Source organism: Phyllostomus hastatus, unplaced genomic scaffold (assembly GCF_019186645.2).
Source record: "Phyllostomus hastatus isolate PE091 unplaced genomic scaffold, TTU_PhHast_1.1 phas_contig_254, whole genome shotgun sequence".
Lineage (NCBI taxonomy): Eukaryota > Metazoa > Chordata > Mammalia > Chiroptera > Phyllostomidae > Phyllostomus > Phyllostomus hastatus.
Window position 1 is genome coordinate 4260325 of NW_025333810.1, and position 23179 is coordinate 4283503.

Genomic DNA, 23179 nt, shown 5'->3' on the forward strand with positions numbered 1-23179 from the left:
AATGTGTGGTTGCCTCTAGTGCACCCCCACTGGTGGCCCCCCAGGGGCCTGCAACCCAGGCATGTGCCCAACTGGGAATCAAACCAGCAACCCTTCAGCCTGCAACCTGTGCTCAGTACACTGAGCTACACCAGCCAGGGCCATTTATAAATTTTTAATAATCATACACTAAAACAAATATGCAAAATTAGATGAGCTATGTAAAAAAAACAGGACAAAAGACTGTGTTGGTGAAGTCATACTTATATAACATGATAAAGATTTACACTGCATATGTATGCTGTGTTCCAATACTTATACATTTATCCAATTTTCTAAAAGTCTTCCCTATTCTACTTCATATTTCTTCCCAAAGGCAAAGGAAAAAAAACAAAGAAAACCAAACAGTTTCAGTAAATCAACTTAAGGCAGATCTTATACCTATGAAATGGAAATATTCCTTAATCTAAGTTCTTCTTTTCCTTCTTTTAAAACACTTTTTTAATCTCTTCTAAATTTTTAGAGCCGCATTAAATTGAAAGTGTAATCAGACACAATTCAGTCAAAATCTGTCGTATTTCATGATTGAACTCATCAACTCGAATGACGGTGTCTGGCTAGTTTGGACAGTTGAATATATGTTAAACATTATTTATCTTACTAACTACAACTTCACTGTGGTTTTCCAGATAAATCTTTAAAATTGTGTTTAAACTAACACAGAAAAAAACTGTTAAAATCATATTTAAAGTCATATTTGAAAGTAAAAATTTAACCTGTGTGTTCTTTTCAAAAATTTACATTTGTTGTAGACATGTATTACTTCCCTTGCCCTGATAAAACAATATGGGCAACGTGTGGTGAATTATATGTTTTAACCAAGGAAGTCAAAGAGACCAAAAGATTCATAAAGTTGAAAGTGACCTGCCAGAAGGCAACAATCCTCTCATTTCGCAGATGAGGAAACTGGACTTGACCACGATTAAATGACTTGTGCAAGGTTAAACAGCTAAGTAGTGTCAAAGCCTTGACACATCTGAGATCTTCAGCCTCAGATGCTCTAGCCAAAGAGATCAACTAATTCAATCACCAAGAACAAAAACAGAGTCCCAGAGCACCAAGTGATTTGCTTAAGGTCAAACATCTACTTGATAAAAAAGAAAAAGTGACATCCACATTAGCTGACTCCAGACCTTAGTGTTCTTTCTTTTTAAACAACTTTACTTTTATTTTTCTAACTGACAAAACCAAAAAGGAGAATTTTCACACAATTAACACATGAGTTCAGTTAGGTTACCAAAACATTTGGCAATAGTCAGGCAAGAAAATGAAATGAAGGGAGGAAGTCTATGGGCACAAAATATATCTTATAGGTCAATACTCAAGTGATTAATTCTCCAAATTAATTAATCAGAACAACGACCATTCCCTAGCTTCCACTGAGGGAATATTATGCACCAGGCATTTTGTACGCATTTACCTTCTCACTGATTGTCACATACTATACACCCTCACAGTTTTACACTACTGGAAACAGAGCTAGAGAAAAGAGTCAGCCTTTGAACCCAGGCCACCTAACTCCGGAGTCAGTCAAAGCTCTGCCCTTGACATACCTCTGTACCATTATAAGATTTTTTTTGCATGTAAAGAGATAATGAAAAATGCAGAAATTCATTCAAAAGTATTTATTAGCTAACATTTATTGGATTGGCCAAAAAGTCCATTTAGTTTTTTCCATAAATTAAAAGACATATTTTTCATTTTTACCAATAATTTTATTGATTTGGGTATTTTGAGCATGTTGGCTACCTCCCACGTGGTAGAGCGTTGATTGTTCTCAATTAATGTCTCAATTTGATTGCTATCACCTTCAACTGGTCTACCCGACCATGGAGCACTGTCCAGAGAGATATCTCCAGCACGAAACTTCACAAACACTTTGGACCTTCTCCATACAATGTACAAATCTTTTTGCGTTTCAGTTCTGTTTTTACCTTTCTTGAAATAATAAAGAATAATATACCAACAATGTTGCACATTTTTTCCATCTTCAGTATTAAAATGGTTATACAAAAATTTACCAATTGTGATTTTTTACATGTATGCTGATATGACAGCTGTCACAATACAATCTAACAAAAAATTGTTTCAAAAGAAGTTAAAGACAACCAAGCACTACATAAAAAACTAAACGAACTTTGTGGCCAACCTAATACTACCCACATACTATGTGCCAGACATTTTTCTAAAGTAACACATCATTTAATCATCACAGTAACTCTATCAGATAGGCACATTATCATTCTCATTTACAGATGAGGAAGATGGATGAGGGAAAGGTTAAGAAACTTGTCCAGGTCCACAGCATGTAGTTAGTGGAGGAGCTGAGAGCTGTACCCGGAATTTCAGACTCTTAACCATCATGGGCTAGCCCTGTGTCTAGTGTTTCTGAATGTAAACCACAGTTCCTGACCTCAAGAATCTTATAATTTAGCTAATGGGAACAGAACACTTACAAGGATGCAGACGGCACACACCAAGTATGGGATGATCCACGTACCAACATTATTTATAGAAACAACTGAATCAGAAGGCGGGGTGACAACTTCCGCTGCAGAGGCACAAAGGGCAGTGTGTGAAGGATGAATCACCTAACGTGTCCAGGCACACCTTTCAAGTAAAAGACCTTGGTTAGTCTGGCAAAGTAGATGTCTATAATGAATAAGGTGCCAAAAGTCTTTCTTCCCCCTCCAGTTGTCTCCCTGGAGATTAGCTGGGAACCTGATCCATCTACATCGTATCAGGAGTCTTTTGTCTTTGAAACTAATCGGGAAAAATTTACTGGCTGTTAAGCTATAGGGCGAAACTCCGGTGATGAAGGAAGAAACAAGAAGGGAAATGGGGGGATTGGATTTGGGACACAAAAGAACACAGAGCCCATTCAAGCACTCAGATACTGTTCCCTATAGCTTGAAATACACTTCTTTCTTGCTCAGAATGTGTTTACTTTGGACTAGGCAAAAGCAGCATTTAAAATGTAAGTAAATCTATATTGTTATTATGCAAGCCAAGAATGACTGGAAGTGCAGGAATTTAGATTAAATATAGGGGAAAATTTCCTGACCATATGATTTTAAAACTCTGAAACTTTTAATTAAAGAATATTCAAAAATTCTTCTGATATTTTTCAAAAACAGTTTTTCGCCTTGGTCATCCCTCAGGATGGAGCTCACCTGAAAGCAGAGGAGAGCAGCCAGGTGGCCTGAGAATTCTAGGGCAGTCAGATTATTCCTCATATTCAATGCACACCATATATACACGTGGCCTCGCAATTAGCTAAAAAGAACTAGTCTACAAAACATTTAGCCTCTGGTTATACTAATTACGTGCTGCGGGCGCAACAGTTGTGGCTCACTACCTGCTCAGTCCAGTAAATGCTCAACAAGACGGAATGTAAGTATGCAGTTTTAACCCTCCTTTAACATTAGCTCAGGGCCTCATTCTCCTCCACAGCCATCCTCGGAAATCTGTCCCAAGGTCACCTGCCAATATTTCACTGAGTTCTCTGAGGCAAAGTGTGTCATTCCATGCAGGCCAGGTAAGTGCTTAAGGGCCACTTCAAAGCCAAATTCAAAGTGTATAAAACTCACTTTTCTTACCTGCAAAACAAGGGTCATCAGAGTATTTCCTCCCTGAGAACTGTCACACTGTGCTTGGTATATAGTAAATGCTCAATAAATGGACTATCCAGGAATGCCTCCATTTCTGGAGGGGCACATGAGCACTTCCGTGGCCTGTTAAAGCAAAAGCAAACTGCTCCTACTCACCTCTGAGTAAACAGCAAGACTTTATTTAGTTGTGGGTTTTGAAAATATGACTCAAAAAGCCTGAAGGGCTCGTCACCAAGACACACAACAGTGCAGAACAATTATAACACATAGGAGAAGCCCGTTGCTTCATCCATTTCAAAGGATAATCCATCACAATGACCATCCCCCTTGATATCAGACACAGGGCCTTACAGTGACACCCCACAACATGGCTAACCGACCTGTGCTTTTGGTACTTGCACCAAAGGACCCCCTTACTCCAAATTAACTACTTTCTGTGTCCCCCCCAAGTCCATCTACAAGGTCCCAGCCAGCATCTTTATTCCTGTGGCTATGGGTCCCTGTAGTTCTACTACTTCTCTCCCTCTCGGTTTAAAATCACATCATTCAAGGCCTAGACTAAATTATTCCTCTTCCAGGGAGTAATTCCTGATACCCTTGAACAGATGCGCCTTCTCTCAGTCCACAGCCTTCCACGCTCTCCTGCGACATTATTTGTTTGTTGTTCTTTATGAGTGGCCTGAGTGGAGCAGAACATTTTGATCACTGCCCTAACAATTAATGAGTTTTCTAACTGTCTTGGTATTTGCCTGCATGTGGTCTTTAGCACAGACATGTTCCCATCAAACATCACAGGAGACCCAGCATTTAAGATGAAGGGATGCTTGCACTATCAGTTAAAACAAATAACAATCCTAATACGCTATTGGTTTTACTATTTATTAAAAATCACTTCACAGTCAGGACACATGAGAATTTCTTTTTAGGGATGTTTACTTTTCCAGTTAGTAAATGTACTGGGGTGGTTTTCACTAAAACATAAGTCAGCCAGCTGTTTGTTTTGGTTCTTCAGTTGAATGGCAAAAATACAGCCAGCTTTTGCTCAAAGTACTGAACTTTAAACAAGGGAATCTGTTCCATATTTAAATGATTTAATTTTTAAAAAAATTTTTTTCTTTAATTTTTCACATAATGAGCACATCTCCTTTTCAGAACTTCAGAAATTTCCTTTAGTCGGCATATGGTCCTTCCTCGCCCATCTGACACCCCAGGGACACGGAAGCACTTAGCACACCCCAGAGAGTGAGTAATCCAAGGTGACAGCTGGGGGAGGAACGGCTGACAGGCCCTCAGCACAGGTAGCAGGGAGGAAAAATGTTTGTGCTGGCATCCAGGTTCACTCCCCATCTTTCGCACCCACCAAAGTGCTACATTTCCTTTGTCCTGGAGAAGACAGCACTGCTGGCATGAAGGTCTCTATCAGAGACAAGCTGGACCCACCAAAACAGCTCCATGTACCTTAAATTTCTCTGCAACAGACAGCACAGACGGTGATTTTGCATGTCATCTCCCCAATTCCCTGTAACCCAGCATAAGTCTCCCCGCCAGCTTTGTAGCCGGCTTCCCTTTCCTCTCTGTGGCGCATTTACGAGTTCAGCTGTGGGCCCTGTTCACTGCCCTCCGCAGCCTTTCTTCTCCTAACACATGCATACTTGAGGCGGCTCTGCGGTGCTGACTGAGGAGGAACAATAGGAGGCTTTGAGCCGGCCTCAGCCCCAGACCCAGTCAATATTTACTTCGGTTTGGAGCCACTGTTTTAAAGCTCCTTCCAAGCAGAACTCAACAGTTGGGAGTCCCCAGAGGTTTTTAGGTTTTATTTTAACAAGGGAGAAGAGGGATGTAGAGATAGAGTAAATAGATTACTGTCCAAATCACTTTCTCAGAAAATAAGGGAAGTTCTTCAACAAAGCAGGTTAGACTTTCAGTACTAATTAGCAATGTATAAGAAGAAAAACCAATCACTTTGCAATGTGTTACTGCAGTCTTAAAACTCCGTGTCAGACTACAATGCAAATCCACCTAATGTGAGCCTTGCACACCTCTGGCCCTAGGCCCCCGCAGGGCCCCGGCCCTGTTGACCACCGAGGGGTGCCACGTCTCCCTGTTCCGCCTGGAACCGAGTGTGAAGGCCCCCAGTGAAGTGAGTCCATACTCCTTGACTGACTTCCAAAGAGTGTCTTAAGGACGTGACCCATTCAAATGTGTCCCAGAAGTTGTGATTACCAAACACCCTGAATTAAGAGTGTGTTATGGTTAATACTAGTCTGTGCGTCTGCTATCTCAGCAATAATGCAAAGACTGTTCTATGACTTTGAAGACAGTACCTGGAAAAAAAAAGTCACATTCCCTCTCTGACAGTGAAAGTGGCTTACTCCCAGATGGCGGGCGGGAGGTGAGATAGGGCAGGACCAACAGCTGTTTCTAACACCGTACTGGAGTAAGTGGGGTTTTCCTGTGGACCTGCAATGCCTTTTGTTAAACTAAATGCAGAAATCATCTGTTAAAAATAAAATTACTTAACTATAAATATTTCTGTATTTGCATAGTTGGTTTATTTTTTTAGGTCAACTGTCACAAAGCTTACATAAAATGACAATTGGGAAATCATTTCACTCAAATGACTTAAGGCCATATAAAATTACTAGAGGTTTCAGTCAGATTCCCGAGGAAAGAAATTCATAGTTGTCTGCTGTAACCAATTGCTCATTATTCCATTCACATCAACAAGTAGGCTTTGTTCTTTCTGCTGAAAGACCTGACTACACACTCCATTCACATTTTACAATAGTTCCATAAAAACAGAAACAAGTGATCTGAAAAGTATAAAGAGAGACTGAAGAGTATTTGCAACTATCTAAACTTAAAATTCTAGTTTATGCCGTCTCTAGTATGAAAAGGCAATTCATCATTATCTATATTCTAAACATAAAACAAATTGACATGATTTGGCATTTCGCAAAGAGAAATGAAGAGAAGTCAAACTATCCCACCTCCAAAAATTCTGAGGTAAAAGGTTAGGTATACTTGGATGGGCCTGTTCTCTTGTATTTGTCTAAATTCATCAAATGTACTGGAATATGTTCAGCTCCAGCCTTTGCTACATTATCTACCATATTAATAAAAGCTAAAAATTAAAATGCAACTCAATCATTTCAACATCTCAAGGAATTACTGGATTGCTATACTCTCCATTTGGTCAATTACCATGCTCTCCTGGAAGGAAAATATTGAGTCAGCCCAGCTGAGATGAAGTCTCTAGCTGATACTTTTAAAATGATATGAGAGTATACAGAATTATATTTTTAATAATACGAAGTGTCAATAACTAAGTCATCAAAATTTAAAAACTTCTTGACTACCCTTTTGCCAAGAAAGGAAGCCTGAAACAGGGGAGAGGTTGTAACCATTACTCATTTATCAGACACCAAAACCAACCAACATAAAATTACAAAGCTTTAAACTTGAAATAAATTCATAACAAGCTCATTCCCTGAACAAATCTTAAATTCCAACTTATGGGATGGAAGAAACCCGCTTTTGTATTAAATAATACAAGAACAAAGGTCTGTCTATTATTCCATTGAGCATAGCAGTTCTAAATATTAAAACACTTTTTTTTTTAGGGGAAACCAGTGATGTGGAGTTTCAAGTACTCTTTCAAATAATTTTGGTATTGCCAATACTGAATTCAGTATTTTTATTGCTGGCTAAGTGCTGCCTTTGGCCATCACTAAATTTCTGGGTACAACACATAAGGATCATTGGTAATTTCCCTCATGAATTAGTACTTTCTATTGGGGGGGGGCATAAGTGAGGTTTATACCTTCAGGAGTAAAACATTATAAAATAATTATGTAAGTACATGACTGCAATTTTAAAACAAGGAACAGACGCATGTGCTATTCTCCAAAATAACTATAAACATATGAAGTGAAACCTGCTTTGAATAACCACCAGACAATCGTACAGGAAAGTGGCCCTCTGACAGGAACGTGTTACCCAGGTTTCCATGCACTAAAATATGTTCCTTGACAAATTCCCTTTCCTTTCTCAGCTAGATGCTGTTATAACCTATTTATGCTACTAACATTAATATGTATATACTTAATAGGTACTAAGTTTAAAAGCAGTTGATAACAAGTGTGTTTTAAGCACAGAGGTGTCAAAAGGTTAAAAGGTGTTCAGAAGAATCCAAGGGTCCTAGGGACAGAAAGGAGCAGGCCCAGACAAGAATGGATTTGCTTCAATAAACTCCTTGCTGGAAATATGAGCATTCTCTAAGAATGGGTGTTGGTATTAATTTCTCCTTCAAGATGAAGATATCTCATTATTCCTGTGAAGTCCAAAGCAGAATATTAGCATTTTAGAAGTCTGCAGAGGAAAACACATGGAAGAAACACACTGAGAGGGGGCGAGAGGACATTAAAAATGAACTTGACCAACTTTAGAAAGGAGATCAAAATTCCTTTCTGGGAAAAAGGTCCTAGCAGACTTGCCTCTCAAGTGTCATTCTTCACACATTATTACTCTTGTAGAAACCACAAGATAAATCCTAAAACTTGAATTCCTTTCAAAGAGAACCCCATGTAAATGCATAAATCATGTCTATCAGGGACAACCAAATGCAAAACAATACAACTCAGTCTATCTTTTAAAAAGTCAACTCTTCCATGATGCTTTGAAAATAATTTTCATTTGTAAGAATATATTTTCTATTCCACTTACAAGAATATACAGAATCATAAAGTGAGATGCAGTACAGAAGTAAGGTTACCCTCTTAATGTCCGTTCTTTCCATAATGGTTTTCTAAGTTTATAAAGTCCTGTCAGATATACTTTCCTTTAAATTTTCATAAGTCTGAGGGATACACTACTTTTATTATGCCTTTTATTTATTATGGTGGAGAAACTGAGGCTCAGATTCATCACTATAAATGGCCTAGGTGGGACTCAACTAGAATGAAAATTTAACTAGGTCTAAAATATGACAAGAAAATATTAACAAAGACAACTGAAAAATCCAATTTGACACAGGTTTTTTAATATCTCACTCTCCGTACAGCATCCAAACCCATCTGAAGTTTTATCCCACCAAGATGCTATTATAAAAACTCAAAACAAAGTACATGAACTCAATGCTCTTGCTTCATGCAGTCAGAACATTCTACAAACGTACACATATCAGTGTACCTGAAAACCTGGTTACAACCAGTTAATCTGATGACAAATTAGTGTTAATAACCTTGAGTTAAAAATAAAGACCATTCAATGCATTTCTCCCCTTTTAAAAAAAGGAGGGGAAACCATCATTAGAACTATTATTAAGCATCTTCATTAACTAAACACAGCAATGATCACAAATCTTAGGTGTATCAACTCCATTTTGAACAACGTCATTGCTTATATATGCAAATGATTTCATTTTAATCAATAAAGGCATCCTATTTTTTTCAAACCTAATAAATCATGTAAGCACGCACCACATTTCTCTTTTAGGAACCACTTAGGTTCACACATAGTCACAGAATCTTCTTGCACTTCTTTATCTCCCTGAATCATAACACGAGACAATCTGTGGCTGCCCCTTCAAAGTCACTGTCTCAGCATGCTTATTTACAACTCAGCAAGTATAAACATAAACTGTACAACACAAACAAATAGTAATGTCTTAATTTACTATCCTTAATACTCACCCTGCCCAATGTTTTCATTAAACCCATTTGTCAAGGATTTAAAAACTAAAAGATTTGCTTCCGTTCAATAATTAACTATAAAAAAGTATTGGTAAAAATTGTTATGAAAACAAAAGGATACTTGAAGAGCACTCATCCTTTTCCTTTTTGTTTTTTTTATAAAAATATAGCTAATTTACAGTATAGTTTCATCTTCCTTTTTATAACCATTTCATAGAGGTATTTGGCTAATAAGTCTACTTATTGATGCTTTCACAGCCTTTAAAGTTTACTTGGGAGATTAGTCATATTGTATTTATACACACAGAGTGAAGAACAACAACAAGAAGTAAGCAGGCAGAGTAATCTGAATTTAACTAGCTCCATACTTTGTTAATACAAGCATCACATAATATTTATTTTGAAAAAGCAATTACATATATATGCATAATGTTATATATATATAACATTCTATAAATGTTATATATATAACATTTATATATATACACTACTCAATATATATATATATGCATGCTGTGAAAAAGCAGAAGCATATTTACAGACTTGACACATTCTGTACTCCATAGGAACAAAGACTTCTCACTAAGAACACGAGCATCATAGAATCTGAGAGCAGAAAGACATTTCCCCCCAAGTCATTTATAACTCCACTGGAAGTGCAGGCTCCTGAAAGCCACCCACAAGAAACCCAGCCAGTGGGAACAGAATCCTCTATGCTGAATGTAAAATGAACATTTTGGTTTCATTTAACTATATGAATTTAAATTTGAAAGTGTTAAAAAATCTGTTTCTGAGGTTTAATTCTGGCATTGCAACATAAAGCACATCCGGGGAGGGTTTGCAAATAAACATCTTTGGACTTTTATGACAGGATCCTCCTTAACTTACAAGTGGTATATTTTTAATGGTGCATAATCCTGAATGTAAAAATCTATTTTATTTGTCTGAGATTTGGGGAAAAGTGGCTAGAAAGGAAGACTTCTAGTCCTTAAGACAATTAACTTTCATCATGCAAATATGAAGCCAATCTAGAAACTGTAGAGCAAATACAATCAAGAGTCCTTGATAAGGAACCAGTAGTAAGCCCTCTCTGTGGCTTATCTAGAACCTTGCTGCTCACACTGTAGTTCAGGGCCCCGGTGCATCCGTATCACGTGGGAGCTTGTTAGAAATGCAGAAAGTCAGGGCCCAGCCCCACATCTGCTGAATTAAAATATGTATTTCAACAAGACTCACCCCCAAAAGATTTGTGTGCAGATTCGAGTGTGAAGAGGCAGTGATCTAGAAATTGCCAACTGAATGCTTCATGATGCTTCATGATGGCAGGGATGCAGTTCATACAGCTCACTATGACACCTCCAGCACTGAGAACAATACCTGGCCCACGTGGACACTTGACAATTCTTTGCTGAGTAAATCTACACGTGAACATTTCTTATACAGTATTTTCTACTTTGCACTGTAATTGCATGTACACAATTGTATCTGCACAAAACAGCAAGTTCCTTATGGGCACAGATGCTCTCTTACTCATCTCTGAATCTGCTGTGTAACTCCCGTTGTTTACACCTATCACTTAAAAAGTATATTATCAATCATAACTCTTAGAGACTCAAGGTAGGAATAAATATATAATTACTTTCAGGTATTAGCTACACTATTGTTTTAATGTGAAAACTTTGGAAAAATAAGTTAAAATCAATATATAATTCCTAAAAGCACCCATTTGACTTTGATTTTAAATACAGTAAAGAGAATTCACCCAAGGAATCAAAATGCAAACATTATATGTTGCACCAGAGAACAGGGACAACACAGATGATTGAAATACAAAACTGATTCCAAAATCTTATGTTATTCAGTGGCCTCACAGTCTTTTCTTATCAAAACTCCCATAAGTTTCAGAAAAAGTAATTTTTTAGTTTTCTTTCTCAAATCCATCTACTGGTAGACAGACCCAAAGACAGTGACGTAGCCAAAGACATCACGAGAGAGAGAGAGAGATAGAGAGCTCTTTGCAATAAATGAAATAATGATTAGCCCTCAGATAGCTGATATCAGCACAAAAACCTAGAGCTAAGTGAAGAAATTATTTATAAGTGATCAGTATAAGACATATCAGATACATTAAGAGCATAGATGTGTCAATGACAAGACCATTCCGAAATACTACTCAAAATAATGAGATATTCAGAGTCACAAATGTTGCTGATTCTCAGTCTATATTATACAGGATACTAAAGCAAGGAGCCTCTCCTTCCCCAATAAAGACTTGTTTCTTTTTAATTAACTGAATTAGATTGCCGTGTGTGTGTGTGTGTGTGTGTGTGTGTGTGTGTGTGTTTATTTATTTATTTACTTCTCTTCAGGGAACCCAGAGTTTAAAGTTAAGCCATGAGATATGTCAGGTATGTCTGGTGTGTGTGTGTGGCAGGGGGGGGGGTAATACATACACACATACTTTCCTGTATACATATACACACACCCCTACACACACACTCTGTCATGTTGTTTTCCCAAGAGTTCAGTGGACAATGGTGATGGCAGAGTGTGTAATTAGTCTTTATTGTTCCCCTGACAGCTGTAGTTCCATACAAGACCCTTTTCTTTTTATGTTGTAAATGCTATGGAAAAAATACACTAATAACAGGCATTTAATTATGGATACAGCAACCATAGTGCAAACACTTCCAGAAGAGACTGGAACCTCTGGGGCAGCAAAGAACGTGTATTTGCAGTGGAGGAAAAAGTTTTGCTCTTTAATTACAGTAATGCTCAAACTAATTGATAACAGGCATATGACAGAAAAAAATGTTTGTTTCCCTGAGACTCTATCAGCAATAACAGTATGTATACAAGGTTACAGTGGCACTAAAACCAAGGATACTATCGTTTCTATATTCAAATGTTGATAAGAACAAAGGCATTGCTTTTTAACAAGAGAAATACTCCTTAGAACAGCTTTATGTTTTAATACTATCCATGAAGACTACAAAAATTTCAGTTTTTTGTTTTGCTTTTCACAGACTTAAAGAAAATAGTACTTGTGATATCAAGTGTCTGGGTGCTACATCCCGGGAGGCTTGCTTTAATTTGTTTCATGTAGTATTTAAAGTTAAGCCTCCCCTGAGGTGCTGTCATGGTGGACCCCAGATCTGTCAAGAAGGTCCTTTCTCCCCTGATTAATTAGTAATTGGGAGACACATTTTGGCAGCTTTCATTTCCCTATTATTTTCTCTAGTTTGACACAAAACTCTGTCAGAAGCACCACTATTTGAACTGTACCCCTCTTAGTGCTGGGTCACTAAATTTTAATAAATGGAGCCCCTGCCAGAAAACTACCAAAAGAGGCATAAAAGTTTATTGAAGCAGTAACGGTAAACAGATATATGAAGAAAACACTGAATGCCACAGTATCTAAAACATTAATGATCTGTCTGAACCCAGGGGTTACTGGTGAGACTGCAGAGCAGAGACAGAAAGAAAAGGACTTTCATCTGTCTTTAATAAAAAATGTATAGATTATTAGCTTAATAAAGCTAAACACTTTGGTGTGGCAGAACCATACATCTAACCCTCTCCATTATGCCAAGCCAATGAAGGACTTTATGGGAGGCAAAGACTGACAGTGACCATAGGGACACAGAACCCACCAAGAAGTCAGGAAAGCTCCCTCCGTCTTACCAAAGGAATGGTTTTCGTAAAAGGTAAGGTGAGGAACTTAAAATTGAAGCTAGAGAGTCTGATACTTTGGAGAACTACAAATAACTACAGAATCAATTTCAGGTTCTCCATCTCAAAGTGTCAGTCACTTTAAAAAAGCATCCTGCTACGATGGTGGCTCGGGACACTGGTGTGCCTGGGCAGCGGGGCAGCGGGGCCGCAGCCGTGCTCTGTGGGGCAGAGGTCACAGCTCCCACATTCCGACATCTGTCTGTATTTTTTCTTGCCCTGAAACAATAAAAGGGGAACTAGGCTCATTTGCTCCCACTTTGTTTAACCTAATTGTTAAACACAAAGGAACATTTCCCCATATTTAGAATTATTTTCCCATTTCCACTTGTCTCCATAAAATTAAATACCATAAAAACTTAACCAAGAGGTTAAGCCCTCTACACATTATTAAAGTTCAGTAAATGTGACAAAGTCATATATCCCACTGGGGCCCGTGGAACACGAAACATCAGGCAGCATGTCCACCACCTTCAAAATCTAGATAACAATTTGCCAACGATACGAACTATAAGTATCCAACGAAAATATGCCATGATCTGATTTTATTCCAACCACAAAATTGCATTTTTAATGAGAAAATACTCTCATTTATTTTCATAATATGTATTTTCAAAATAAGAGGCAAGAGTTAATTGTTAACTAAAGTTTCAATTATGCCATGATCTGATTTTATTCCAACCACGAAACTGCATTTTTAATGAGAAAATACTTTCATTTATTTTCATAATATGTATTTTCAAAATAAGAGGCAAGAGTTAATTGTTAACTAAAGTTTCAATACATAAATAAGTCACTAAGAAAACTTACAATGGGCACTCTGACAGCTCAAAAGCAGCAAGAAAAAAACAAAAGTATTTGTTAGTTCATTTAAAACAAAAGGTCACTTTGAGCACTCAGTTAGTTTAGTTTTCTCCAGAAAGTCAACAAAAAATGGGTGATGGATACCAGAGGTAAGCTATTCGGTACAAAAATTGTCAACTCATACCTGGACTTTAATTAAGTATTCCATGAGGTGCATATTCATTCTTAAAACATGCATTTTACTTATTGCCTTTACACTGTCTCTACAAGCACAGAAAAATCCTACTTCTAATGAACTGGAACAATTTGTGATGTAAGTAGCATTCAATCTGTGTCCAGTTTAATCAGACTGAGTCAGGTTACTTTGAAATTAATCTTAAGTAAGTTCTGTTTTTACTGCAGTACATGCGAATAATGTTCCCAAACATCGTCAAACAGATGCAGTAGCAAGAAGTGTAGTATAAATTTTGGGTAAAGTTTACTAGGCCACATGTTCTTCCAAATGCATCCAAAAATGCAAAATATGGTGGAAAATATAGCAGACTCAGTTGATATAATCTTATAAATTTTAATTACAAATGTGAATTTACTTCCAAAGGGATTTTTATAAGAATTCACAGGAATGATTTAGTAATGAGATAGTGAGAGCCTATATTTTAGAGACAAAGAGGTTCTGACTTTAGACAACGCTTCTTAAAGCACCCCAAGTGCTTTATTTGTAGAGGTACTCACATTTTTATCAAGACCTCTCTTACCAAAGAAAGATCCTTGGTACCGCTGAGCAATTTGGAAAAAAAAAATCAATCAACAAATAAAAAAGAGTACTTAATACTGTCAGAAAAAGGAAATCAGGATTGAGGATGATAATAGAGTCTATTAATATATTACATTGAAATTAACAGTAAGTTATAAACTTTAAGAGAAAATTACATATGTAAACATGGTACAGCCCAAAATTTAACCTTAAAAATATAATATACCTGAGTTAAAAATATACTATTACTAAGTTAAAACATCCTTTTCTAACAACTAAAGACAAGCAGAGAGTATTTTAATGAACTCACAAATAATTTAAGATAGAGCTTTAAATTCAGAGCCCTGACAAAATGATTATAAAGTGGTTTAGTCCTTTTCTATCGTCCATATTCATTGCCGAACCATTTTCATGAGAGAAATAAAATCGGTCTTAAAACAAGATGGCTGCTTCTAGGGAACAGAAAGAAAGAAAGAAAGAAAGAAAGAAAGAAAGAAAGAAAAACGCTGATTTATCTGAAAGCCAAAAACCTAGCTTTCTTAAATTGGGAAACAAAAAATTAGTCATATTTTCTAATCTCCAAGCATGTATTCATGCAATTCCACAAAGAAACCTATAGATTACACTGTGCAGTTATTTAAAATTATTACTAGCAAAAAAAATTTTCCAAAGGTCTAATATTTATGTGCTATTAACATGACTGTCCAACACATACACACAGAGATATCACATGACCAATATTCCCACTTATACTTCACATCAGAATAATGATCACCAGTCACGAAAATCAGGTCACTTGATAAGTAATGGTGGAAATAATATTGATATCTTATACCTTTTAAAGAATCCTATCAAAAATGCTCAGTGATATCCTGTTACAAATACATCGATTGTATTTGGAACTTAACTTGTTAGACAATCACTCCTTGAACTTCATTTTGCTGACCTTCCCTGAAGCAAATAGGAGATTAATTCTATGACATATACATAAAAATTAAACACATTTCCTACACTTTGTAATAATGTTTAAACAGATTTTTTTAGTCACTCTAAGCTATTTTTCTTTCTCACTGAGTGGAAAATAAGACCTGACAGTAACATTTTCCTCAAGCTGTCACCTGTCAATTTTATGAAGGATATTTGTAAAGATGACAAAGGTTTATTTTTCCTTATTGAAAATGATAGAATTCTACCCCAATGAAAGCTGAGCTAAACATCACTGTGGTACACTACTATCTCTCAGCAACTAGACAACTTTAACTGGAAGTTTTCACTATTTTAAAATAATGTTTTTACTGAAATCTGCAGCTCACTCTTTGAAAACAATATTCAAAACCACAAAAATCAAAAGATTATATCCACACATACTTCAGAAAATAATGCAGAGATATCAGTAGTTTACAGTAAACCCTTCAAAGTATATTAAGGAGTATAGATTATCAAGAATACTAAGATATAAGGAACTTTTTTGTTTATAGTGAAAACTATGCACAATAGTTATAGTACAGAGAAACTTGCATCATTACTTTTTAATTTTAAACTAAGTGTTTCTGCGTCATTGTGCAGCTTTGGCTATGACTGACTTAATTTTGAAAACATAAATGCAGACAAATTTAAGAGGAAACAGATTTAGTAGTGAGTAATATCCCATTCAGAAACACTGGAAGTTCAAATTAATCACAAGAAACTTTTCTACCAAACAGCTCAGGATATAGCTTATAAAGCAGATGAAAATATAAATCTAATAATATAAACCAGGCCCTTAAAAGAGACAGTAATTTACTGATATTTAGCTAAGACCACTATTGTAAGACATATTCCTAAAAGTGAATATTAATACCTCATTTCTTATACTCCTCTGGAGTGTTTTACACCTGACTATGAAGGTGTCGTCTGTCACAAGGGACCAAAAGGTAGTTTTTTCTCGGTTCAGAAGACTGATCCTGACTGAGCATCCAGTGTGAGTCGCCAGGGACACACAGGCTTATTTTTCAACATGGACATTCTAATCAGAGCTACTATTTTAATAGTTTATATACTGCTTCTGAAAAGAAAATTGATCATTTATAATCCGTCAACATAGATGAGTTGACTACTTAAGATATCATAGCTTTTTAAATCATCATCGCTATACTGGAGGTTATTCAAAACAAACACAAAAATAAAGAAGGCTAGTGGCTTCTTTTTAAAAAGATATTAAGCAAACAATTTATATTGTGGGGGGGACACTAAATAAGCAATACACCAAATACTATCCTTATCTAAAATTCTGTTTATAACATTTTCTTATGTTTCATTCATTTTATATTTTAATGTTTACTCTTCCTCAAAGGTACATGGTTTTGCCATATACTTCTCCCAAGCTTGCAAAGACCAGGACTCCTGAAGGACAACTAATTGTATTCATTCATTTTCTTGGCCCAGCATGAAGCTGGTAGCTTGCTTGGTATATAGCAACAGGGGAGAGAAGGAGGTGTTCATCTTTATCTGTCCCTATCCAACAGGAAATCAGGCCAGTGGACAAAATGCAATGAAATCCTTGTTCAAAAGGAATCTTGCAAGATTAAATGGCAAAAGATTCACAAGGTTAATTTGCCTCCAAATAGCTACCTACTCCTTCCAAAGCTGATCCTCAGCATTCAAAGGTGGATGTCTCTAAAGCTATTGATTACCAGCCAGAAGACACATGGTAACGAGATATCCATTCAGTGAACCAATGGTTTAGTTAATGTCACTAAAATCAACTAACAGGGAGTAAAAAGCTTCTGAAGGCTCTATCTGATTCTTTTCATCACAAGGGGTGTACTAACCTTGGTCTCACTCTAGAAATGCCCAATTAGACTGTACAGACAAGTGAGTCTCAAGTATCATTGATGTTCCACTCACCTAAAGACAGTCGACCACTTTGGATAGTTTATTATGATGATGTAACATAATGCATACAACAGATGGAAACTAACATCTCAGTAGCTAACTTCCCTTTTCAAACTTCTGTGGAAAACTGTCCAAAAAAGAGAAGCATACTTCTCTTTTACAAATTTCTCCATAAAATAGGGAGAGAGAAGGAAGATTCGCTTCAGGTCTAAATGGGTAAGTGTAAAAAACATGAGATATAAATCTCTGTCAAACTGCTTCATATTTATTTGAGTGTTTATATAAATTCTGATACAAATAAATATCAAATAATAAAATTATCTCATTACATCTACTGAAACAATCTAATACATGGAGGCTCAGTTAATAAAAGATTAACTGATTAAAGCTTTAAAAGATTCCAAGTAATGCCTTTTACATGAAGAACATTCTGTTTCCAACATACAACAATATTATTTAAAACACTGAAAACAAAGTTAATCTTTACAAGTTTGATGATAAATCATATTCAAACCCAAAATCAACTTTCCACCTTTCTTCCAAGTAAATTCTCAGAGGCAAACCAAATTAATGTCACTGATCTGTCTATGGAGAAGGTGCAGTGCTGACACAGTGGCATACATATATTAAGACACTGATGAGTCAGATTTAAAAAAAATAAAACAAGTAAATTTTGAAAAGGGAAAAATGCCCAGGGATCATGATTAGGAAAAAAATTACTCCTCTCTACTTAGCCACACACATATGACCCCATGCTGCCAGGAGATTTGGGAGTGTTGACCTAGAATTCACATCACTTTCACGACTCCAAGATTACATGTTAACAAAACTAAATGGTGTCAATTACCTGCTACTCTCACATGAAATATTTAATTTACAAGTCCCTACAAGAATTGAGAAAGTCCAAAGAAAACATGTGATTAGGTTAAAATTCAGTAAATCCCGGATGAATTATAGAAGTATGTTTTCTTATACGAGAATAACACTTTAAATAGGTGATACTCAAACCTTAACAGAAGCAAAGCACTAACTGAGGAGCATCAGTATTCCTAAACTGTACAGGTTGTATCTGGCACTATTCCACCCATTAATGCCAACCAGTAGGAGACATCTTTAATTATCATGGCATCATTTTGGCAACTAATCAAAAGAATCCAAGAATTTGTCCATATATACACAGTGTTTAAAAGAATATTCTCATTGGAAGCACAAAACTGTTTATAGCATGCTTCAGATTAACTGGAATGTTCTTTACACTGAGTCATGTGTACCTTTATAAGAGTAGCTACTACAGGAGTATGCAAATAAAGTTTTATTTTTTACTTAAAGCTACTTAAAAGCTTTTTACATTCTTAAAGAAATCAAGAACAGATAGTTATATTCTTCGGGATTTGGATTTTCATTACTCAAAGTTACTTAGCCAGTTCAGAATTCAGCATAACATTAAAAGGATCATTCTATTCTCTCATTACTTAGGTGAAACTCACACAGTTTCTCAAATTTGTATAACAGCAAAGATTCATTTAGGCAAATGTTATCATTTATTTCTATTCAGAGTGATAGTTTTCAGTTGCAATTTCAGAGATTTGTGCCAATCCAACACATAAAATTAGGTTGGCCCACCGCCCAATAAACACTGGCAACTAAAAAGTTTTCAGCATTTGAAAATTGAACATTCACTTCCCAGAAGTGAATACCTGGGAAGACAGATTCTAACAGTAAAACTATCTGACAGCAAATAAGTTTAATATCTTTTCTTCTATGAACCTAAATCAATGGATGCTTAGGGTATCAATGGAGCCAGTAATGAAACCCAATGCAGTGAATAAACTCATGACTACACAAATGACTATAAAATGTTTAAACTCTCTGATCAAGATGTAATTCTTTACTCAAACACAAATTGACACTGAAGTTCACTGGTATAAACTAAAATATATTTATTTCACCTGCATAGTATCATTAGTAGCTTAACATGTCCACTGAACTTTAAGTCTCTTAGAAAATAATTTTTTAATCTATTTAGGTTGCAATTAAAGTTTTCTATTTTTTCTAATTGACATCTTCTGATTATATTATTAGTTTAGCAAAATCTTAAAAGATAGGATTTATGTAAAACCAAAAGGCATGGCTAAATTACCTTTATAATGATAACATATGAAAAGCAAATATAAAACACTGAATTTATACAATTTAGTAAACTGGTGCAAATTTTCTAAAATAGTTCTTCACTGTCTTTTGTGATAACTATTTATTTCTAAATTATTTAGTTTGCATTTTGGCTCCTTTTAAGCTATACCCAAATTGACTTAACGCATCAACAAAGTATCATCTTATCTAACATTTCAGAGATAAGTCTGTCATCCAGTACCTACTTTTGAAATACATTATTTTAAAATTAACTTTCAGGGTAATAACATAGGAAGATAAGTCCATAAACCTCTAAGAATACGAAAGTTAGGGCTGAGTATCTTGGGAGGGGAGGTACATCATTCTTTCTCTGGAGCATTATCAAGCTGATAATGATCAAATAGAAAGGTACTTCCACAAACCTCAAATTAGAATACTGACTGGCGAATACTCTTAGTCTTTTACAATTCTACAGATCAACTTTGGGCAGGCTCAAAGCTACTGTGGCATCAAGAGCAGGAGAGTGTTCTGCAGGCAGGGCATATCTATTGAAAACATGACCTGTGACAAAAATCAATGCGCTAATCTTAAACCAAACAACAGTATCAAAAGCATAAAACAGAGACAACAACCTAAGACAAAATATCCTTACACTAACTCAGACTAGCCTGACAGGTTAAGAAGGTGGTAAAGAGTGGGGGTATGGTTGGTTTTTCTGTTTAAACCCAGATAATGGGAACACCCAAGTATCCAAATAAAATTACTGAGAAAAAGACCAAACTGCGAGGTTTGGAGTGGATAAGGAAAGACTAACGAGAGCAAAATGTCCCAAATTCAACTAACCAACTTCACTTTTATTTAATAAGGCGCTAAAGTTTACAAATATAAATTCAGTTTCATGTGTGCTGTCTAATAAAGCCCAAAGCGGGAATAAAACCAACGGGCATAATGAGGCTTGCTTTTAACACCATCACAACTGCAAAGCTTGCTCTATTTGTCTTGTCAGCTTTAATAAAAGGCATTTCCTCTGGCAGGATGGCTTCTTTCTCTCTTTTTCTAATAGTGGTAAGTGGCATGTCAAAGAAGAAATAGCTTCCCATGCCACCACCCACCTGCAGAAGATTTTTTTTTTTTAATTTAACCAAACTTTCAGGGATGTCTCCAGTTCTGCCAGGCGAGCAATTATGGCTTGGACTACCTGCCTGTGACTGTCTTTCCCGGGAACTCTGTCTCTGTTCGGCACCACTGCACCGCTTGTGGAGGAACATGCCCATCTTCACCTGAGCTGACATTACTTCAAGTGGGGAATCCCTCTCAGGTGTGCATAAGGAAGGAAGGAAGACGGGAGGACCATGGGGAGGTCCACCCGGAGGTGGGAAGTATCGGAAGCACCCTCCAGACCCCTGTCCCCAGGCGAGCTGGGTGCGCGACAACCATGAACTCCCCTCGGCCTCCTGCCACTGTCCTACCAACTTCCACTTCAGCCCAGGAAAGAGCAGAGATTTTGGGTATAATCGATGCTGTTTCCCTCGAGGCGGGCACTGAGGCAGGCCCACAGCTGGATGCTGGCCTGGGTCCCAAAGAGGCTGACAATTTAGGCCCAGTGGGGCAGACTGCTGCCCACAGACCCGGGAGAAAGTAGGGCTCAGAGCTGTTCTGGATCGGGAGGGGTCCGCCTGGCACTCTGGACAACCCCCTACCCCAAGCCCACATTGAGGGCCCGTTAACAAGGGACGTCCGCGGGTGGCTACGGTCCAGCAGCCACGCTAGGGCGGTCCGGGCGCCCACCTCTAGCCTCCCGCGGACACAGAGGGCTTCGGGGACCGCAGCAAACACGGTTCCAGGTAACCGCGCAAGCTTCTAGGGCTGCACACCGCCGGGCTGCGGACGGAGGACTCCCATCTCCCAGCTCAGCCAACTCAGCAGCTCCGCACACAAGATGTAACCCCGCATTAGATCAAACTTTCTGGCACCTTGAGCCCACCCAGGGGTGGAAGAGGTGGGAGAACCTTCTCAACTGCCAAGTGCGCTGGGCCCAGACTGACCAAGGGGCCAGATCATTTCCTCGCAGTTAAAGAGAAAAATAACCTAAAGCTTCCGCTTCCCAGCCCCCTCACTTCACCCAGCCCGTGCGCTCATTGAGCGCACCGAGTAAAGAAAAAAAAATTTTTGAAAAGAAAACAGGGTGAAAAAAAACCCCAACTTTGAGGATGTTTGGCGGGTTCTCCCTGCAGTCCCTGTGCACCCATGATGCTGGCAGGAGCTCCTGGCGGTAGGCAACCGGGGCTGCCAGTACCCAAACCGTACACCGGGATCGGGACGCCGGCCAGCCTGCCTGGGCGGGTGAGCGGGGAAAGTCTTGACTCCCCGGCTCCCGCCTTTTCTGAGTCTCCTCACTGTCTACAGAGGCAGCCGGTCTAGGCAGACCTGGGGACTCCCAAGGGCGCCCAGCCTCTTCGCGGTGGCTCAACAAAGAGTGGCGCAACTGGAGCGCTTTCCACGGACACCTCGGAAGCCATCAGCGCCCGGACGACGTAGGCTACGAGGGTGACCACTGCCTGCAGCCGGTGCGCGCTGGTCCCCATAGCCGCTGCGGCTTCTTCCGCAGAGCCCCGAGGCCGGAGTAGCCCAAGCTCTTGGCCACCTATTACCTTACCTAGGGTTGCTGCTGTTCCAGTAGACGGCGTAGCGGTCAGCGACGGCCTTGGAGCCCGGGTCCTGGCTGAACACACACATCCAGAGCACCAGAAACATCAGCGTCAACATCTCCACGTGCAACATCACGCCTGGCCAGCGGCGGAGCCCCGGACGCGCCACTCCGGGGAGAGAGGAGGAATCCGAAGAGAGGGAAGGCAGGAGACAGCGAGAGAGCAGGAGCCAAATAAATATGAATAAATAAAAATGAAGAGGGATGAGAAAAGAAAGAGTCACACAACAAGCTGTGGAGGGGGAGGAGAGGGAGAAGAAAAGAGGCAGTGGAGCGGAGGGTCTAAATACAAACTCGCACTTCCAACCGGAGGGTTCAGAAAAAAAAAAAAGAAATTACAAGATGAAGAGAAGCAAGCGAGTGTGTGGTGGCGGAGGCGAAGGCGGGGAAAGCAGTGCCAAGCTGTGTTTAGGCAAGCGGCCGCAGGCCGGTCACCCGGGGAGGAGGAGGTGCGCGCCGAGCCGAGCGGCAGCAGCTCGGGTTGGGGCAGGCGGCGGTGCACGCTGCACAGTCTCCGGGAGTTGCGCGCCGCGGCCGCGGGGAGACATACACTGGCCCGCCGGCCCGGCTCAGCGTTGGTGCCTCAGGCTGCACAGGTCTCCGCCGCCCAGGGTCCTTACACTGCGCCCGGCTTCGCTCCAAGTTACTTTGGCAGCCGGTGGGAAACTGCAGGACGGCTCCGTGTAGATCGGGGGCTTCGCGCCTGTGGTCTCTTCTGTGCTGTAACCGGACAGCGCCTAGAAATCTCGGAGGAGTCGTAGGTGTTGCAGATTCGGGGCGGTGCTCTGAGAAAGGTGGGGATCCGTAGCCACAAATCCAGCCCTGCCGGCGTCCT

The 23179-nt window shown here is 38.6% G+C and overlaps 1 protein-coding gene across 2 annotated transcripts in view; it reads right to left on the minus strand.

Annotated features, from left to right (window-relative positions):
• EFNA5 (ephrin A5) overlaps window positions 1-22423 on the minus strand; it is a 274147-nt gene extending 251724 nt beyond the window's left edge. For both annotated transcript variants that reach the window (XM_045837997.1, XM_045837994.1), the window contains exon 1: window positions 22294-22423. In XM_045837997.1, the coding sequence (XP_045693953.1) occupies window positions 22294-22418 (125 nt within the window). In that variant the 5' untranslated portion in view covers window positions 22419-22423. The remainder of the gene's footprint in view (window positions 1-22293) is intronic.
• Between the last annotated feature and the right edge of the window lie 756 nt (window positions 22424-23179).